The 21,598-nt window shown below is 36.9% G+C and overlaps 1 protein-coding gene and 1 pseudogene across 1 annotated transcript in view; one reads left to right on the top strand and one right to left on the bottom strand.

Moving 5' to 3' along the window:
• Nucleotides 1-21,598, top strand: part of Ift57 (intraflagellar transport 57) — a 72,582-nt gene that overhangs the window by 24,823 nt on the left and 26,161 nt on the right. Inside the window, exon 6 of the mRNA XM_004643968.3 lies at nt 2,729-2,851. Coding sequence (XP_004644025.1) covers nt 2,729-2,851 — 123 coding nt within the window. The remainder of the gene's footprint in view (nt 1-2,728; nt 2,852-21,598) is intronic.
• On the bottom strand, nt 8,556-8,918 carry LOC101580441 (annotated as a pseudogene).

The following is a 21,598-nucleotide window of genomic DNA, read 5'->3' as shown; positions in this document are numbered from 1 at the left end:
CGATTTGATTTGAAACTGTCTCATTGCTATATGTTTATCAATAAAACTTTGAAAAGAAAAAAAAACAGTAAGAAGAAAATAAAATGTAAAAAAAAAAAAAAAAAGACTTAGCTCTTGTTTAGTGCTTTTGAACTGAACTCTCTTGTAAGGAGGGGAAAAGAGGAATGGAATGAGGGATAGATTGGACGTCACTAGCTCTTGGACTTAATGTCATCCAGTATCAACTCACCTAAATTGTGGCTTCATAAACCACACTTATTTTTAAATCAGTAACCAGGGTATCTACATTCTACTACTGCTGAGAGGGCATAGCTTGGTTCACCCTGGCTCTGTGATACTGGGATTGGGGGCCATTTCCTGGTTGGAGCAGGCTGGTGTACACCCACATGTGGCCCCATTTTCAGGGTTCATATATTTACATATTATTGACAGTAGATAAAGCCTCTCCACCACCATCCCCTGTAGTCTACTCTGCTTAACAGAAACAACCCACTTGGAATTGAGCATCCTCAGCCCATTAGAGGTACCAAGATGTGCCAGTGAGTGTGGGGATGGCCAGGCTCTTCAGTTATGGCTGCCAATGTAGATGCACATGACAGAAAACCTTCCCCATTGCTTTAGGTTTCAACAGGAAACCCAGTCTTCTTTCCTGTGTCACACACATTCTCGTGTCCACTCTGTGGCTGTTGTAATCCACTCCCCAGCTATGTTTCTCTTCAGTTATCCTGGACTCACTTTATATAGAAGTGCACAGCATCCTGTGAAGCACTCAAGACAATTCAGTGTTTCTATATTTCAATGAGCCCTTTAATGTCTAAAATAGAAACTTGATCTTTTTTTCATTTATATTTTCCACATTTTACATAAATTAATGCTTGTAACTCCTTTATACTATTTTTCCAAGTGGAGTGACTGTCATAAAAACATGTTAGTTATCAATCTTCAAGTACTATGGTTAGAAATACATTGTTGCCTATATTTCTGAGCAGAAAGTAGTATGCATGCGTGCTCCCTTGGAGGGTCTGAGTGTTTAAGCCATGCCAGTAGGAGCTGGGGCACAGGGAAGCTCTGTGTCGTGAGTGCTCCAGAGTCCCAGTCTGGAGGGAGTTCAGTTGCGCACAAGCTGGGTCTACCACCACAAACACAAATCCCAACTTAACTTTAATTTAGTTTAATTTACCTAAAAGGTGTTAGGCTGGATTGGAAAGATGAATCTAGCTCATTTGAGAAGTTATCTTTGGGGACCGGGGAGACAGCTCAGTGGAATAAGCTCTTCTCTGGTAAGCACAAGGGCCTGAGTTCAATCCCTGGTTCCATCAAAAAAAAAAAAAAAAAAAAAAAAAAGTGAGAAGTATCTTTTAATAATGTAAATTCAGAATGAGAAATGTAATTCACTGTGAAGTTGACATAGCCTTTTGTTTTTTTAAATTCTGTATTATGAAGCATTTCAAACACAACAATTAGAAAAGGATGGTGAATACTGTGTGTATCATTGCCTGGTTTCAGTAGTTATTAATGCTTTGTCAATTATGTTTTATTCAGAGTCTTCCCTTTCAGTAAAATAAACTTCAGGCAGCATCTTGATCCATCTGTAAATACTCAGCACTTATGTCTGCCTTGTAAGGCCTTCTCTTACTGTAACCTTCATTACGTATTATACTTCTAAAATTACTAATTTTCAAGTGCCTTGGACTCCCTCATCTTTATATCTCCCTGATTATCTAAAAAATACTGTCTTACAGATTAGTTGTTCAAATTAGAATTCATGAAAGGTTTGTGCAGTGAATTTAGCTGTTCATATCTCTTATTTTCTTTATAAATATTTATATATTTTTCTTTGGATTTCCTTATAACTCATCAAGGAGGTTTAAAGGAAAAAATTCCTACCAAAATGAATGTTTTGGGCCGGAGAGATAGCTCAGTAGAATAATGCTTGCCTTGCAAGCTCAAGGGCTGAGTTCAATCCCTGGTTCCACCAAAAAAAAAAAAAAAAGAATGTTTTAGGCTTTGTCTTTAAGTCATTAATTTGTCCATTCTCTACATTTTCAGATTCATACATGTTTAATGCTGAAATGTAGAAAGAAGGCTGGGAAAAAAACATTTTCTGTTTGTGGTTCAAAAAACAGTCATGAATTGATTTTCTTATTTAAGGGCAGAAACCAAGTGTACACATTTTGCCTCTTCCTGTCAGAGTTCAAATAGGCCTATATTATTACATTTTCAAGCTATACTGCAATTTGGCCTAACAAAAATATTACTTAATGCATTCAAAATTTGTAAATAATGAAGCATGTGCTTCTGAGATTTTATCTTTTTTGCTTTTCAGGTTTTGGACTTGTGTTTCTGTATAATAAATTCAAATTGAACAGTATTTTCTTAACCAAAATGGGGATTTAAATTTTTCTACTGTTAGCAATTAACATACCTAAATAGCATATCCATTTGATAGTATTTCTTTTAAATTCAGCCTCATAATTGAAAATCATTTTCCTTTGTAAAATAGTTGAGCCAAGTGTCTGCTTCATTTTTAATACTTACTTTTCTATCTTAGCCAGTTGAAGCATTACTTTCTTTCAACATAGGTAGGAGTGCAGAAGGGACTTACACTGCCGCCACAGTTTTAGCACTACCATCTTCAATTTAAATTGTGCAATGCTGCTAAAATGCCTCAAGATTTTACCATTTCTTTTTTTAAACTCTCAGTCTTGTGATATCTTTCCTTTCTTAGGACATGAACGAGTCTGCCAAACAAGAAGATATTTTGGAATCTACAACAGATGCTGCAGAATGGAATCTAGAAGTTGAACGTGTACTACCACAGCTAAAAGTCACGATTAGGACTGACAATAAGGTATCAAAGAGAAAGCACATTTTGTTTAAGAAAGATTTTTAGAAGGCAGTTTTAGAGTGGGAGTACTCCAAATTGCACAAACTGGAGAACAGTGATAAGGTTCAGTTTCTAGTGTTTTGTCTTACATAGAGGCTTTAAAAGCTGTTGAATGGATAAATAATGTATTATAGTCCAACATGTAAAAAATATTTCTCTGAAAGAATGATTTGGAACGCATCATATTTCACTGGGATTGAGAGATTTTTCTCAATGTGCTTTGATACATTTTCTTGGAAATCATCCTTTGTTGAGGTGAATCCCATGACTATACCAACTGATTGAAAAATGGAGTACAGCTCTGCTGAATAACAAAACCAAAGGCAGGTTTTGGGCAGTCTATTCAGCACATGTGACTGAAGGTCCAAGTGAAGAAGATAATCCAGAAACCACATGTAGTAGGATTTGGGAACTAAGCCAAATGAGCTAGCTATTGTATCAATTTTCTGCTTCCATTTTCACTTATTTGTGTAATAATGGCTTCAGGACAAGCAAATAGGTGACTAGATAGTGCTGTTCCCATTAGCAGAACAACAACCCCACAAAGATTTTTAAAACTGAAAATAAGGGGCCGGGGAGATGGCTCAGTAGACTAAATACTTCCCTGGCAAGTGCAAGGGCCTGAGTTCAATCCCCAGTTCCGCAAAAAAAAACTGAAAATAAGGAGTCTTCTCCTTAAAGGATATAAACCCCTAGAATTATGGCGCTGTGAATCTCAAGAAGCTCACCACTCTGAAATTGTGGTTTTGTCTGCCTCCAAAGTAGAAGCCCTGCCCTGGGTACTATTTTCAAAGTGTCTTGGGAGCTAATTCATTCTTAGAATGTATTCCAGAGCAGGTAAGAATATACTGAAGGGGTCTGAGAATAAGAGAAGGGGAAGAAGGGTAGAAAGCATTCTTTCTGGACTATGAACAGCTATGGAGGAGGACGAGGAAGCAGAGGAAGGAAAGTGTTCTGACCAGCCTGTAAGCAGCTATGAAACAAATTCTATCCAAGATCAGTGGCCAATCCTGCAGCCTGTTTTCCAGATAGTTGCCCAATCAGGATGGGTACAGCTGTTATTTATATTGTAGATACATTCATTTTTTAAATGTCTGTCATATATAAATATATATCAATAAGAATTTTCATTGATTAGATCTTTGCAAGAAATTTTAAGTTTTAAAAAGATTTCTGGGGGCCAGGGAGATGGCTCAGTGGAATAAGCGCCTCCCTGGCAAGCGCAAGGGCCTGAGTTCAATCCCCGGATGAAAAAAAAAAAAAAAAAAAAAAAAAAAAGATTTCTATTTTTGCAAAAAGTGTAATTCCTTTTTTTAAGTACTGGGAATCAAACTCAGGACCTTGTGCTTGACACGCAGGCACTGTGCCCCTGAGCTATATCCCCAGCCCTAAAAAAATATAATTCCTAACTCTTTGCTTTTTTTGTTTCTTAATTCATTTAGTGCAGGGGATACAGGGTCTATAGGGTCTCACTACGTAGATCAGACTCATAGTGGTCCTCCTGTTTTCAGCCTCCCAAATGCTAGGATTACAGGCATGTGCCATAACACCCATTCTCAATCTCCATCTCAGCTCGCCCCAGGGGCGGGGCCATCATGGCAGGCTGGGTATCGAACCCCAGCTGCTGCACACTGCCTAAGCAGGCACTTTAGTCAGCCTAAAGAGCAAATTCTGTTCATAAAATTTAAAATCATTATTATTATGATTCTTGGTAGAATAGCATGTTAAAATAATTCTGCAGCAGGGAACTCTCAAGCACAGTTTAATCCCAGAAGAAAGCAAGGGTAATTCGTTTATTGAAACTAAATAACCTGTTGAAGTCAAACATATCATTTACAGCCTAATAGGGACTTTTTGGTTTCTATTTTAGCACAATCATTCCTTTCTACATAATAGAATAACTTAAAAAAGAATATGCATGTAATTGAAAGCACATACTGTACTGTTTTACAAAACTAAATGCAAGTCAGACCTGCATTGCAGTAATCAAAATTCTGAGTTTGTGGAGAATCCGTGCTCTGATTGGGAAAGAATTAACTAATGGAAAGTAGGACTCATTTTCATGCGTACTATCAGCCTTAATCTTGTGAGGATATTCTGTGCCAAAGGATTTACACAATCAAGTTTACGGGCAGCATTCCAGAGCACCAGATAATGTTCTTTCTTTCAGTATTCTTTACACTATGCAGATATCATTTTGAATTTAGATTTTTATGGTAAAATATAACTGATTTCAGGTTATAACTTTAAGAATTCTGCTGTAGAACATTTGAAGACTTCGTGTAGGGTTTTGCAAAGCATTTTTGAAAATTTTTCAGATGAGATATGAAGCTTTATTGTCAATCCTTCATTCAGCTTACTCAACGTAAAATAAGGAAGGGGATTACGTATAAAACAAAAACGATAATGAATAGAAAATAAAAATAAAATAATCTGGTTACATGTGAGGCTTCTACTTATTTTATTCTTTCATCAGAAGCCAACTTTATACCATGTTAAATCCCATCCTACCTCAACTCCTGAGTTTATTAAAATCACAATCTCTCCTTTTGTTTCGGCCAACACAATAACCTTTAACTGGCTGTATAGACATTTAAAAATTCCTACTTTGAGTTTGAGACGGAAAAAAATTGTTTTGGGATGTTTTGCTGGCCACTGTTGGATATGTTTTTAATAGCTTAGGCTTTGTGGGAGATAAGAAATAAAGGTTCTGATTATTTTAATCCATATGAATTTCTTTAAAATGGCTTTTCATTAGTGGTAAATAAATCCCATCTTTATTTGGTACTCATTCAAGTACTTGTTTTGCTTTTTTCTCTCACCAGTTCAATTTATTCCTTCTGCTTTCTAACAGTGAATTACCAAAAAAAAGAAAATGTCTTTTTGTTGTGTTTTTAATCATTGTAATATACATGCTTTGATAAGATTCTAGCATATATCAGTATTTCTTTTTGTTTATTCCTCATAATGTTGCCGTCAAGTTTTTATTGCTAAACTAGCTTATCCCTGTTGCCTGATACCATTCACTTCTGTTGCCAGTTTTCAAAGAATATAAACTCATTTTAATATTAGCTTAAACAAAATAAAATTAAAAAGGCAGATATGTTGCCAAAAATATAAATAATATGTCGCACAACTGAAGATAAAAGAGTCTTTGTTATTTGCTGATTTCACTGGACTCCATTAGTAATTCCCTTTAAGGTCATCGTACACCCAGAGCCCAGGTCAGATCTGCCCCAAATTGAAATAATATTTCTGAAGTCACAGTGCAAAGTTCTACCAAGAGTCAGTATAAATGAGTTCATGCCGCTCCAGGAAGTCCTCAGAGGTGAGAAAGTGGGTGAGCCTTGTGGCTAAAGAACTAAACTTGAACTAAAATCCACACTGTTGCAACCAAGAATCACTTAAGTGATTGTTAGTGTCCTGTAATTCTACATTTTATATTTGCTGTCTCACTTTCCCTATGTTTTTCTCATTTCTTTTACTCTGTTCTCAGTTTTTATCCTTTTTTTTTTTTTTTACAGTGTAACAAAATGTATTTTCATAAGTAATTATGGGCAAGTAATACATTTCAAGTATTTCAAAGCATTTTGCATAGAGAATTTATAGACCACATTTAAAAATATAATCTAGTTGTTAAACAAAAATTTTAAAAAAAATCTTGTTGTTTAAGAACTTCAGGGCCAGGGAGATAGCTCAATAGAATAAACACTTGCCTAAGAAGCGTAGGGTCCTGAGTTCAATCCCCCGTACTGCAAAAAATTAAAATAAAAAAGAACTCCAGCCTAATTTTCAAAAGAACCAAAGTATTAAATCTTTTTATGGCACTAGACACCATAAACTTATCTATGAAAACAGCAGGTAGATTTTTTTTTTTAATTTTATTTATTTATTTATGTGTGTGTATGTGTGTGTGTGTGTGGCCAGCTCAGCCCACCAGGGGGCGGGGCTGGCTGGCATGTGGTGCTGGGGGATTGAACCCTGGTCCCTGTGATTTGCTAAGCTTGTTCTAAGTAGGTGCTTTAGACCACTGAGCCATCTCACCAGCCCCATCAGGTAGACTTTTGTGATAAAAGAACAGAAAAAAAAGCTAAGCCAAAAAATTCAGACTGGGAATTTGAAACTAGCTGGTCAAATGAGGCCTAATAGCAGCCTTTGTTTATCAGATTTTATCAAAAATTCCAAACATAGCACATTTATTCTTTAGCAAAACTTCCTTTTGATAACTGAAAATCTTGCAATTTTTTCATGCTTGTGAAAAATACCTGTTAATTTCAAGTACCGATGTTACCCTTGAGATGTGGATGGTCCTGTACTTTTGCTCTAAGTGAACCTGGGTCTGTTACAGGGACACTGAAATGTGCTAAGAAAACTATTGGTCTTAGAGAAGGTTTACTCATGAATAAACTATTAGCCATTTACTGACCATGTATACTTCCAGCTCTAAGAACAACCAGACAGATAAGACCCCAGCTCTAGACTGACCCTTTTATAGCACAGCAGGTCAGGCAGCACTTCTGAAGCACCATGACCTATCAGCACAGCTTTCAATAGTGCCCAACACTGATTTTCCCTGTAAGCAGAAATAAAATACTTTGTTATGGACAGACTTTTTGAATACTCATAACGGGCACTTTCTGGTGTGTAGGTGGACAAGATATATCCTTTGCTTTCTAAGACTTTATCAAGTACTTTGCTTTCCATTTCAATTTATCTAACATTCTCCACAGTTCTGACCCACTGGCATTCCGTGACATTCTGTACAGTTTCCCATTGCCATTACTGTAATCCCTGCCATTCATTCCTCTTTGCCACAGCCTAGAAATCCCCCATCTTTGCTGGTTATGTACTTGAGTGATTAATGTTAGCACTTCCCCAAAAGTTACGTCTTCAATAAATGTAACTCATCAGGATTTCTGATCCCTACTTCTTCAAGCTTCGTGGTGAACTTCAGATAGTCCCTGTAGCAATATTCTTTCAGAATGATACTCAGAAATAGTATTTTCAAAAAGAGTCATTGAGGGTTGTCATAAAAAATACTGAATTAAGAAAGTGATGAAGACATATAACCCTAAAGAAATGCATAGCTTAGGAAAAGATGCCTCTACTGTGCTGTCAGCTCCAACCATGGCAATTAACACTGCTAACAACTTTGGTGTGTGACATCAGTGTACGCACATAATGGTCAGATCAAGAAATTAAATTTCTGGTTCTTTGATATTTAATTAAAACTTATATGACTTATTAAGCTTGAAAACTAAAGCTGCACATGACAAAAGCAGTTAAATATTCATTGGTAGGTCTATTATACTTATCACAAAATGTGTATTTAAGAATCTATATATGAGTTTGTAACATTCTATTAAGCAAACTGCCATCTATGATCCATAATCAATCTTTGTACATTTTTAACTCAGAGACAATTACATAACATTTAGGAAATTTTAATTTTCCAAATGTACTCACACAAAATCATCAGAACTATTTTTTAGGTAAAAAAATAGTTGCATGATCCACGTGCCATCAATGAACTCCCTACTGGTGAAGTGGCAGTCACCACAGCATGACTTTCCGTGGCAGTGGCACTGTTCATGCATAGGCTCTTCCTCTTGGCATGAAGAACGCAAAAACAAGAAGGGACAAGAGCCACCACTCATTATTTCCTTGACTCTTGGGTGTCTTCATTATGTGCTAAAAGCCTGTTTTCACTAAAATAGCAATTTTTATTCTGAAAGGTAATCATATGTTCCCAGTAGATATTAGCAACTTCCAACACAATCTCTAGGGATAATTCGCAGTTCTGAACCATGCTTCAGAAAAACATTTCCAGCAGTCTGTGCAGGATTTATTCCTATTCCATCATTGGTAATAATTGCACTTGTTGCTGCAGGCCCTTTAAATTCTTCTGCAGCAAACTTTAAGACTGCTATGAAAGGTGTACTTTCAGAAACACTCAGTACTTTGTACGGCAGCCGCGGGTCCGACGTCAGCGTGATCTTGAAGGACACCTTCGACATGGTGGCCTGCTGGACGGGCCAGACCTGGCGCCTTTATCCTTTTTTATGTTTAAGACAGCAGTAGTGCTGCACCACTGCTGATAAATTTAAAGTAAGCTAGAGCAAATAATATCTGTGATTATATTTAGATTAAGTTTACACCTATGACTAGTTACAAGTTATTGTAATGTCTGAATCTATTTAAAAACAATTTTGCATTTAATTATAAAAACAATATAGGATGAGAGGGCAGGCAGTCAGCTGTGAATTAGAGACAGTGATTACCATTTAGTCTGTCCTGAGTCTCCGATTTGGTGAGCCGGGAAGATGAGCCTATCCCACATCCCTTCCTTTGGTCCCAATTCATACTTACTTGCGATATTGACTGTGTGACTTAGTGCAAGTTCTTTTAGCTCACTGTTCATCCTCTTCCTAATCTGTCAGGTGTAAACAATTAAATTACCTCTCAAGGTTGTGGAATTTCGATAGTGCCAGACATGTACTTAATACTTAGTGAATGTTAAGTATTGTCATGGTACATTATTACTATATTCTGTTATACCCCTTAATTTTTTGCCTATATCAAAATTCAGGAAGAATTTATAAAATTTCTTCAGTAATTCTTCTGTCATTTCAGGAACATTTATAAACATCACCTTATGTTCTTAATAGGGTTGTAGTCAGATTCACATAGAACTGTCACTTTGATAAATCTCTCCGGTTTTCTTCCTCTAGTAAATGTATATATAATAGAATAGTATTGTGGTAAGCACTGATCTTAGCATTTCACATGTGCTGACTTAATCCTTTCTGCTACCTTGTGAAATGCTGCTACCTCTTACTACAAATGAGCAACCCGAAACCCAAAGACAATAGGGAGCTTGAGTTTGCCTCACCATCTTAAGTGATGGACAACATTTGAGATGATATCTCAGGCTTTTGCCTAAGTGGTTAGAGACAGTGAAGCAGATAGTTAAAATCCAAACTTTGGGCCTATATTGGTTTTATATATGGCTGTAGCATACATAGCTGCTGGAGTCTGGACAAGTTACTAGGCCCCTTTGTACCTGTTTCCCACCTGTAAAAAGGAATTTATTAAAATACTTCCCCATATGAGTTTTTAAAGGACTAAATGACCAAATATAACCAAAGCACTTAGAATGGTGTCAGAAGAATCACTTAGGAAATGTTGACCCAATGTGTATTTTTATTTATATAGTAAGATTATGCCTAATCAAAATATGTTATATAAATGTAGGAATCTGCCAAAAGCAAACTCATTAATCTGTATAACCAATTTAAAAAGTGAAAAAGAAGTAGTTCATAAACATTTCTATACATTGTTAAAAATTATAAATAGTAACTCTTAATGGCCATCTATAGTTCTTGAAGGTTATCATTAGTACCCAGCTGACTGCCACAGTGAAGAGCTGGCCAGGCCAGGCTAAGTAGGTTAGAGTCAGAACAAGAGGCCTAGGATGAAGGTGAAGAGTGAGGACAGAGCTACATCAGAGCTGGAGACTAAAATACAGGCAAGCATAAGAACCATAAGGTCTGACAGCACAGACCAATAGCAGGAAATGGATTGTACCAATGAATCATTTTAGAGAAATTAGTGGTTATGGAAGGTAAAAGTCTCCTTGAAAGGTAAAACATGGAAGACAGGAAGCAAAAATGGAAAATTCAATAGAAAACTAGATTTAGGAATTCTCTAAACACTCTAATTTGTTACTGTAAAAGTGTACAGTCAGATTAGCCTATAGGCTGAAGCTGCCTTTATTTTTTGTTTTAGTTTTTGTGGAAAGTTCTCTTCCCAGGTACTTTATGACAATTATTGAAGGATAACAGCTACCCATATGATTGAGAAAGTTTTGATTCTGTATCATGTATTCTTATATTTTTAAGTGAATCAGTTGGCAGCTGTTAAATTCAATATAGCAAGAGTTAATGCTGAGCTAACAAGTAGTTCTACATGTCCATTATTGATGGGAAAATAGATGTAGATGAGAACTAATACAGGTTTTCATTTTGTGTATTATTAATTTTGAATGTCTAAATGAATAATATACTGTTTCTTTCCTTTTTTGGCGGAACTGGGGATTGAACTCAGGCCCTTGTGCTTGCCAGGGAAGTGCTTATTCCACTGAGCCATCTCCCCAGCCCCAAATAATACTATTTTTTGAGGATAAATTTGTTTTTTTTTAAATTTTCTTGAGTTTTCTTTGTACTGTAGAAAGTAAACTTTCCTTCTTGAAAAAAATAGAGACAGTTCAAATGAAAATAAGCAAAAGCTATTTGTTTGAAATTTGCTTTAGGAAGGGAATATTTCTTTTTCAAAATTTTATTGATAAACAGCAATGAGACAGTTTCAAATCAAATCGAAAGTACAGTTTCAACAAATAATACACTGCATATATTCTTCTTAGTGGTTAATTGCTGTACAAGATGTGGACTTGAGATCCTATTTACAAACACCATTAGAACAAATCATTCTATTCATTAAAAGAATGCAACTATATATCTATCCTAACCACTTTGAATACACAGATACAAAATGGACATTCATCGGTATACCCCATTTTTTCTAAGTTCCGTTATTGAATATTATAGGTGTGTAAACTCAGCAAAATATTCTAAAAGAGTCCAGTAGCCCATAATAGCATTGGGTCTTCTGTTTAACTGGCAATGTCAGAAATTATTGACCTGAGTCCCCCACAGCTCAACATAACAACATGGCTTTACTTCCTATATTTAGGAAGGGAATATTGATCCTAAGTTTGAAGTGGGTACCCAGCAAAATCAAGGAAGCCTGCCATCACTGACTAAGTTCTAAGCATCGGGCCTGACAACTTAAGTTATAATGTGGCTACTGGTGTGAATTCAGACCTGTGTCTGTATTAGAACTCACATTGTCTGCTATCCATTTGTATATTCAGTCTCTCATCTCTGTTTGTGACTTGAAGAAAAGTTGCTTCTTATAATCATCAATACTGTAAACAAAATTTATCGACAGAATTATTTCCTTACTTTTTTTAACCACAGTAGAAAACAAGCGAACATTAATATTTGTTCTTATTCTCAGACTTAAAGAAGAACAAAAAGTATGGAATCAGGCCATAACATAGGTCTTTTTCCTTGATTGTGTACTATTTGTCCTAAAAGATTGTATATTCTAATGATTTAATAGTAAGCATTTAATGCAATGAACAGATGTCCTAATATGTTTTCATGCTTTGTGGATATTGTGATTAAAATTTTGATTAATAACTTATGGCTTATGTCTAGATGTCCCCCCGAGTCCCCCACAGACATAGGTGGGGCTTTTTCAGATGCAGCTGGATCTAGAGTGTGTGATGCTGGGACTGGTTCATGGTGCAGTGCCAGGCTTGAGAGCACTAGGATAAGGGTGTGAGTGCTACCTGCCTTCAGTACCTGGATAAGATATAAGGGATGGACACAACATGGTCGTCCCCCTTGCTTTGCTACCTTCTGCCCAGCCTGAACTGTTTCTCCTCTGTGATGCCTGTCTGCTCTGCCATCCTGTGCTATAGCCAGTTAATCATGGACTGCAATCTCTACAAATTAAATAAAACTTAGGGGTATTGGGTATTTTGTATCAGCAATGAAAAAAATAACTAAGACAATAAAAAACTGAAATAGAATTTTTTCAAATTGTGATTACATATTTGCTTGGTTTTTCTTCAGAGATAGTTGGATAGGTACCCCCTTCACACTAAAATGTCTCCAGTAATTATGTAAATCTTCATGTTCATTACAAGGAATTTAGATATAGAGATTACTTTTTAAAGGCTTTGGAAGTATTACAGCATATGTTTCTAATTATCTCAAACCTTTGATTCATTGAACTGCTTTTTTATCTCCTCCTTTATTCTTTAGTGTCTGACTTTTTCAAAGTGCAGCTGTAAAAAGAACCTTAAACTTTAAATTCAATTCCAAGCAATTGGATCTTGTTTTAACGTAAATAAACCATACAGGTGTTGCCCTGGGTAATTTACAACAAAACCTTTTAGGAAGAGTCACTGTGCTAAGGACAAAATTATTGCAATAGTCTTGAGCCCTGGGGCTCCCCAGTCACTGTGGGAGCCAAAACCAAACAGGGAGGAGAGAGGCCTCCCTTAATAGGCAGATAGAATCCCATTTAAATGAACCTTGAGGGGCCGCAGCATTGCTATATTAGATCTCAATTTCTTTGAACTGGGAGCCAAATCCTGCCGAAAGTTACAAGGGTAGCGTTTCTCTTTTTATTGTGTAGACAAATCTGTGTCATAAAGCAATAGAGGGTAGTTCTCTCATTCCAAAGCAATAAGGAAGTTCACCTGCTTTGACTTCTGCCATCACAGTGTTTCGATGCAGTATAAGATATTAATAAAATTTAGCTTTTCTAAATATTTGTGACCTGCAGGGATTTAAAGCTTGTTGCAGTTTTGAAATAAAGAACATTTCCTTAAGATTTATTCTCTGGTTGTTGGATAAGATACAATAATGGGGGGCTGGGGAGATAGCTCAGTAGAATAAGTGCTTGCCTGACCAGTGCAAGGGCCTGAGTTCAATGCCGAGTTCCACCAAAAAAAGAAAAAAGAAAGAAAGAAAGAAAGAAAGAAAGAAAGAAAGAAAGAAAGAAAAGATAAGATACAGTAATAGGATTCTTGTATCTGTGCCCAAAGGTATAAACTATTCTGTGGGTGGGATAGAGACATACATTCTGTGTATATAATAGTAATTGAAATGGGCTTTTGCCTGTTATTTGAATCACAGAAAAGCTACTGAGAGGTTTTCTGGTAAGTAGAGCTTCTGTTAAGAAATATTAATGTAATTTGAAGAAAAAATACAAAGCACCAAATTTTTAAAAATCAGCTGTTACAGTTACCAGTTACAAATGTAAATATAGGTGGCAATAAATAAGTGGGTCTCCATGAGGCTCCATGCAGTAAAAACAGAGCCAATATCTGTCACAAATGTTTGTAATTGTATCTATTGCTGGGAGACAATAAATGCTTTTTAATATAGGAGGGCCATAAAAGTACATGCTGCTGCTGTTTAAACAAAATACAATTTTCAGCAAATTTATCCTCGAAACACCTGCTATAATCAAAAAGAGGTGAGTGCTATTAAAATAAACTGCCTAAATTAACTAGAAATGCATACATTTTTAGAGCAGGCTGCATGATTACTCAACTGTCACTTCGTCTCAGAATGAGGGAAAATCGTCACTGATAGACTTCTACAGCGAGCTTTCCTTGAAAGGGACTATGCAAAACAGAGCATTCACTTGGCCTGCTGTGTATTTTTAAACAAGGTGTTATTTTGTGCATTTAAAGTTGTGTTTCCAAGGTCATCTGTTTTTTTGCTTTCTTGCATGTGAGTCCTGGATAAATATCAGGGTTCAGGGAGAAAATACTGTGCTTAAAATTAATACTGAACAGTGTGGGGTGGAGCAAAACTCAGCTACCCTTAACAACTGAAAAGATTGCTAGTTACTCGTGACACAGTTTGGTTGAACATTCAGGATACTCTTTGTTTACAGATAATTTATGAGGCTTTCTATTACTCTGAGTGTGATAATGTATCAACTGGTTGGAGAAAGGTTCCATTTATCACAAACTGAAATAGGAGAACAAGTACTTTTGCTTCAGAGATTACTATCAGCTATAACCAACAGCATCAGCATGCCGTGGCAGGTTTCAAAGAAGTAACCAGTCAGGACTTCATGTTTTGTAAACACTGCAGAGGGAAGTAGCTAGTGCCTTCTTGCCAATGTATTTAAATAGACATTTGTGATTGAGAGCAGTGAATTAATTCGTATTGATTATAATTAAAATGTCTAGACTGCCTAAATATTTCATTATTGGAAAGTATGATTTAATGTTTCCTTTAAATTACTTAATATAACATATGAATTGAAGCAGAAACCATTTGTCAGGGTTCCTACCAAATGGACTTTTTATTGACTTAACTCAGTTTTTTTCAGTAAACCCTATTAACATACTTTTTTCGCTGTGTTTTATTTAAAAAATTTTAATTACTGGACAAATGTATCCCAGTGGTTTCTGTCATGTTACATTTCATTCTTTTTCCTTATACAAAATAATAATTTATTTATGTGTATTATTTCTTTAAATATGCAGGAAGAGACTGTTATTTTTGTTTGTTTGATTACTTGTTCGGGAGAAGAGCTTTTGGTGTCAGTATAAGATCCAAGTTTTGATTAATAAACTCTTTTTTCATTTTTATTTCATTTTATTTCTTTATGTATTTAGTACAGGGTCTATAGAATCTCACTGCACAGACCAGACCCTTAGTGATCCTCCTTGTTTTCAGCCTCCCAAGCACTGAGATTGCAGGTGCGTGCCACCACACCCGGTCTCAGTGGGGCTGGCGCAGCACACCCGGGATGGAACTGTGGCCCCTGCGCTTTTTTCTAAGCAGGTGCTTTAGTCCACTGAGCTACTTGGCCAGCCCTTTCTTTTTTTTCTTTTTTTTTAAAGAGAATTGAAAATTAGAAATGATACAGAATTTCACTAAACAAAATTACAGGAATTCAACAATGGTTGTAGTACTGCACATTGTTTTCAAGTTAGTTGCTCAGACTAACAGATATAAGCATACAAAATTGGTCAAACACTGATGAGTAGATTCTTTAAGAGGGGGGAGGGATCTTCAGGATCCTACTCCAGCTCTGCAATGTCCTGAAATAGCTAAATGCTGATTTCTGCTTTGATCTATGAATGTCTGCCTTGCCAGATCTCTTCTCTAGCTTTGTAATTTCTCTTAGAGCCTAGAAACTCTCACAGCGAAGATGTAAAAGGAATATGAATGGAGTCACATGAGCAGTGTGTTTGAGTCAGCACCTGAAGACTTTAGCAAAGGGTGGTTAGTAGAGATAGGAAGCGAAATATACAGAAAGCAGGAAGAAAAATATACTTCTAATAATCTTGGTTATTTTCAAACCCTGCAATAAGGAGACTATAATACATACCACAACATACACTAACATACAGTAGTCCCTCTTGTCCCTGGGGTACGTGTTAAAAGACTCCCCCAGGTGTCTGAAACCACAGGTAGCACTGAACACTAAATATATCTTGTTTTTTCCTGTATATTCATTCTTATGATAAAGCTTAATGTACAATTTAGGCATAGTAAGAGATGCATAGCCATAGCTATAATAAAGACAATTATAATCATGTGAGTGATTATAATTGAGTATGCTCGCAGAATACCTTATTGTACTGTATTTACCCTTCTAATGGTATAAAGACAGATGATACAGTGACTAGATGATGAGATAGACCGAGGTAAGTGCTGTCGGCATTAAGCTCTGTAGCATTGGGCAGCGAGGACTACTGGACTCCAAGCACTGCGATACTGACAGTCATTCCCAGAGCCACGATGGCTGCTGGATGACCAGCAAGCACTAAGTGACCATCAGGAGGGCACTCTGCACAGTGTGATTTTGCTGGACAAAGAGATGATTCTCATCCAGCTATGATGGAACAGAACAGCATGAGATTGCACCACACTGCACAGGTTGGCACACCATTTAAATTTATGAATTGTTAACTTCTGGAATTTCTCATGTAATATTTTCAGAGCTCAGTTAACCATGAATAACAGAAACAGAAAAGACTGTGCTGACAGTGGAAGAAAAATGTCACACCCAAAAAATACACAAAAGCTATATTCTGTCACTACCTTTCAACCCAGTGCATGGTTTTCATTAAGAAAGCAATTGAGGGGGACCTGGGAGATGGCTCAGTAGAATAAACTCTTGCCTGGCAAGCACAAGGACCTGAGTTCAACCTCCAGTTCTGCCAAAAAAAAAAAAAAAAGAAAGTAATTGAACATAATGAAAAATTACTTAATAGGTAATCTCCTTTTTTTCTTCTCTCACACACATGCATATACACACAAATACATACACAACAATGGGCAGTGGTTAATCTGAAAATTCTGCCAATGAGAACAAGAAGAAATGACAAATCTGCTTGTATAAAGTGGAGAAAAGCAAATACAGATAATGCTTTCCCATTAAGGAAGCAAGCATCTCTGCGGAGGAGGGGTATGCTGTGCTCATATCCTTGCAGAAGGCGTACCGCACCAGCTCTAGAAAGACTAGCTCTAAGTATGTAGACATAAGTAGCTATGCCAAACTGTCTTCTTATCTTTTCATTTAATCTGATTTGCTCCTATCAGATTTGCAAAGAATTCTCTGTCGATCATGTTTTGAGTATTTGAATGTGCCACAGGCACATCTGTATTCTGTACTGAAATCCTGCAAGTGCTTACTTTTGGACTGTGTCTCGCCCTTGGTCCTACCTCTCTGTGACTGCAACTGTAATTTAGGTAAATCTCTCTGTCTGTCTGTCTCTCCCCTCTCCCTCTACCTCTCCCTTTCCCTCATGCTTCCCCTCTCAACAGAGATAGGGTGTCCAAGTCCCCTTACTAGGAAGGACTTGCTGTCTAGCTGGGAAAGTGTGGGCAGCAGGCAGCTACCACCTGTCCCCCTTTTCCATTGGCAGAGAAGTACCTAACTCAAGGTGTCATCTTTCCCAAAGCAGCTTGCATCTGGACATTGTGGTATTTCCAGTTTGGGACCATGATTAAAAAAAAAAAATATGATACTATGAAAATTCTTCTATATTTTTTCTTATGTGTGTTTCTACTGATATTTCTACCAGGAGTGGAATTACTAGTAGTGTATATATGTATCCAGCTTTATTAGACCCTGCCAAATACTTGTTCAAAGTGATTATAATTTATACTTCTTCCAGTGCTATATGAAAGTTCCAATTGTGTAGATCTTTATCAACATTTAGTATTCAGTCTTCCTTAGTCTCCAGGGTAGGTGGGTTGTGACATTTAACTGAAGGTTTCTAAGTGATGGTGTCCAGCATAACACACTATTCACTTTTAGAAGTAGAAGAGACTGAGGCAGAATTCAATTTAGTTTTACCCCTGCCTGAAGTATTTACATATAAGTAGCTTTGCCTAAATTCCCCCATTCCTCACTCCCTTGCCCTGTCAGAATGTCACAAACACGGGCAATGTGGAGGAGACCTGACCCATTTAGAACAATGAGAGACAGACTATTTGCCCGTGCTTAGCCATAAGCCCCTGTGACCGAGACCTCACACCTATAGGATATAGGGGCATCACATTTCTGCCATGACCCCGCACCTATAGGATATAGAGGGTACCACATTCCTGCCCAGTTGCCATAGCAACAAAGAAAATTGTAAGTGCAAGTAGGGAAGAAAGAACTGGGCCTTGGTGCTTTCCAGTTTGGAAAAGGGGAGCACACTGGTCACCAGCTAATTAATAAAGGCTCTGTTATTCCTGTAATTTGGTCTCCCATGGGCAGTATATCCAATCCCAGCCATTACAGGTTTAATTTGCATTTCCTCATTGACTAATGAAGTTAAATTCCTATCTTTATATATTTGGTATTTGGGTATCTTTTCTATTTGAGTTCTCTGGTTTTTCTTTAGATTTGTAGAAATTCTTTACATATACTACATTCATATATGTATAACATATTATGTATGTATATTCAACTATTTAGCTTTTTTTCTTTCCCTTGTTTGTATAATATGACAAAATTCGCTTAATTTTAATGTATCCAAAATGATCTTTATAAGAGTGAGTCAGTATAGCTTAAAAAATCATTGTTTACCCCAGTGTTACCCCCAAAATATTTTCTTGCTTGCTTCTTTTTTTTATTGTATTTAGGACAGGGTGTACAGGGTCTCACTGCATAGATTGGACTCGTAGTGATCCTCCTGTTTACAGCCTCCCAAGTGCTGGGATTACAGGCATGCGCCACCATGCCCAGTCTCAATTGCTGTCTCAGTGTGCCCTGGGAGCAGGACTAGCATGGCAAGCCCGGGAATCGAACTCCCTGCCCCTGCATCTCCCTAAGCAGGTGCTTTAGTTCACTGAGCCATTTGGCTGGCCCACTTGCTTGCTTTTTTTTTTTTTTTTTTTTTTTTGCGGAACCAAGGATTGAACTCAGGCCCTTGCCAGGGAAGCACTTATTCCACTGAGCCATCTCCCTGGCCCCTGCTTCTTGAAGTTTTATTGTTTTGCTTTTCGTATTGAGAACTGTACTCCATCAAAATTTGATTCTTGTATATGGTATGAGGTAGAACTCAACCTTTATTTTGTTTTTGTTTGTATATGCAACTGACCTAATAATTCATTCAGTTGTTTTTTTGTTTGTTTGTTTGTTTTGGTTTGGTTTGGTTTGGGTTTTTTGGTGGTACTAGGGATTGAACTTAGGACCTTGCACTTGCAAGGCAGACACTTATGCCACTGAGCTATCTTCCCAGCACTGGAAGGTTCTTCTTTGGAGCATTGCTTTATTATAAATCAAGTGAGCATGTATGTGTAGGTCTTTATCTGAACTCTATTTTACTACATTAGTCTGTTTGTTGTTATCTGGTATTACAGAAAATGATGCATTTTTTGTTTTTTTGTTACTGGTTTATAAAAATATAATTCTTTTTTATCTTTATATTGATTGACCTAGTAAACTTGCTCAATGCAGTTATTTGATTCTAAATGATTTTTCTGCATTTACAGTTATGTCATCTGCAGAAAACATCAGCCTTTCTCTATAAACCATATCTCTTTTTATTTTACTTTGCCTAATACACTGGTTAAGACCATGAGTCTTATGCTAGATATAAGTGGTATTAGCTTTCAATATTTCATTTTCACAATTAAGTATCATGCTGGCTTTCTGACTTTTAAATATCTTTTACCAGTTTGAGAAAGTTTTTTTTTTATTTTTTATTTTTTATTTATTTATTTTTTTTCAAAATTTTATTGATAAACAGCAATGAGATAGTTTCAAATCAAATCAGAAGTACAGATTCAACAAATAACACACTGCACGTATTCTTCTTAGTGGTTAATTGCTGTACAGAGAAAGTTCTTTTGATCATAATTTCCCATTATAGATTAGATCTAAAATATTCCCCAGAAATTTCATGTCTGAAAAGTTATTGGGTCACTGGGTCATCAGTGGACTCATCTATTGGTAAGTGTAGTTGCTGAGTGTCCTGCTGCGAGGCGGGGCCTGATGAGAGGCCGCTCATAGCGAGTCTCTGGGGGGCAGGCTGCTCTCCTGGTGCTCCCTCTGGCTCCCTCTACTTTGTGGAGGCTGTGAGATGGGCAGCTTCTGCCATGGGCCGGTTACCCCTTCACTGGGCCTGCCCTGTGTTGTCCCAGTGCCGGGAAAGGGAGGAGGACATGTGCTAGACCTTATCACAGAAAGGTGTTAAATTTCTTTCAAATGACTATTTTGCTTTATTTTTTGAGATAATTATATAGTTAATCTCTTCCTGTTTTCTCCATTTTGATGAATTATATTGATAGTGTCATTTCTTATTTAGACAATATATATATGGTATATTTAAATAATTTGATACATATATATAATGTGTAATGATCAAATTAAGAATAATTAGCATTTTCTTCTCAAACATATGTTACTCCTGTTAGAAAACTTAAAACGTACTTTTTTTATAAAACAGATACAAATTTTATAAATTCTGGTCACGCTACTTGGTAGTACCATGGAATACTAGAACTTATGTATGCTGTTTAACCTATTTTGGAACCCATTACCCAGCCTATCTGTAACCCTTACTATTTCTACCTCAAGTGACTGTGACCTACTTTCTGTTTCTATGAAATCAGCTTATCTTCCGTATATGAGTGAGAACATATGGTAGTTGTCTGTCTATGGGTAGCTTTTTTCATTTAACATAATATTCTCCATTCCATTAACATTGCTTGGAGTTCTAGGATTCTGTTCCTTTTAAAAGCTGGATGATGTTCTGTTGTGTATATATGGTACACCACATTTTCTTCCTCTGTTGGTGAGCACCTAGGTTGATTCCTTATCTTTACTATTGTGAATACTGCTCCAATAAACATGCAAAGGCAGATGTGTCTTTAGCATACTGATTTCATTTCTTCTCAATATATACCTAAAAATGAGGTTGCTGGACCATAGGATGCAGTAGTTGTCTTTTGAGGGCTCTCCCTACTGTTTACTGTATGCCATTAAACCCCTCAACCAAGAATGCCTAAGGGTTGCCCTTTCTCTATAGCTTCATCAGCATTTGTGATTTTTTTTGTCTTTTTTGATACCAGAGGTTCTGACTGTAATGAGATGATATCTGCCATTGTATCTTAAATATACCCCAGAGGCCTGTGTATTAAAAGTGTGGTTGCCAGCCTGCGAGCTACTGAGAGGTGACAGAATCTTTGAGAAGTGAGGCCTATTGGGAGGAAGTTAGGTCAGTTCAAAGGGAAGGAAGTTAGAGGGGCATGTCCTTGAGGAGAATGTTAGCACCTCTCTCTCTCTCTCTCTCTCTCTCTCTCTCTCTCTCTCTTTCTCTCCCTCCCTCCCTGCCTCCCTCCCTCCCTCCCTCTCTCCCTCTCTCCCTTCTTTCCCTCCCTCCCTCTCTCTTGGGAAAGCTGACTAATAGAATATCTTCTTATTCTGTTGATTTTCATTTCCCAGATGCTTAGTGTTATGTTTTAGTTAGAGAATGCTCCCTAAAGGCCTCCTGGGCCCTTAAGTGGGGCCTTTTTAAGGAGCTTGAATCATGGGGACTGTGCAGCTGAGTTGGTGTCACTGGTGTGTGACATAGAATGGTATTTCTCCCTCCCCAGCTTCTGC

Source organism: Octodon degus, unplaced genomic scaffold (assembly GCF_000260255.1).
Source record: "Octodon degus isolate 3935 unplaced genomic scaffold, OctDeg1.0 scaffold00187, whole genome shotgun sequence".
NCBI classification, from domain to species: domain Eukaryota; kingdom Metazoa; phylum Chordata; class Mammalia; order Rodentia; family Octodontidae; genus Octodon; species Octodon degus.
This window is presented reverse-complemented; position numbering and strand designations above follow the sequence as displayed.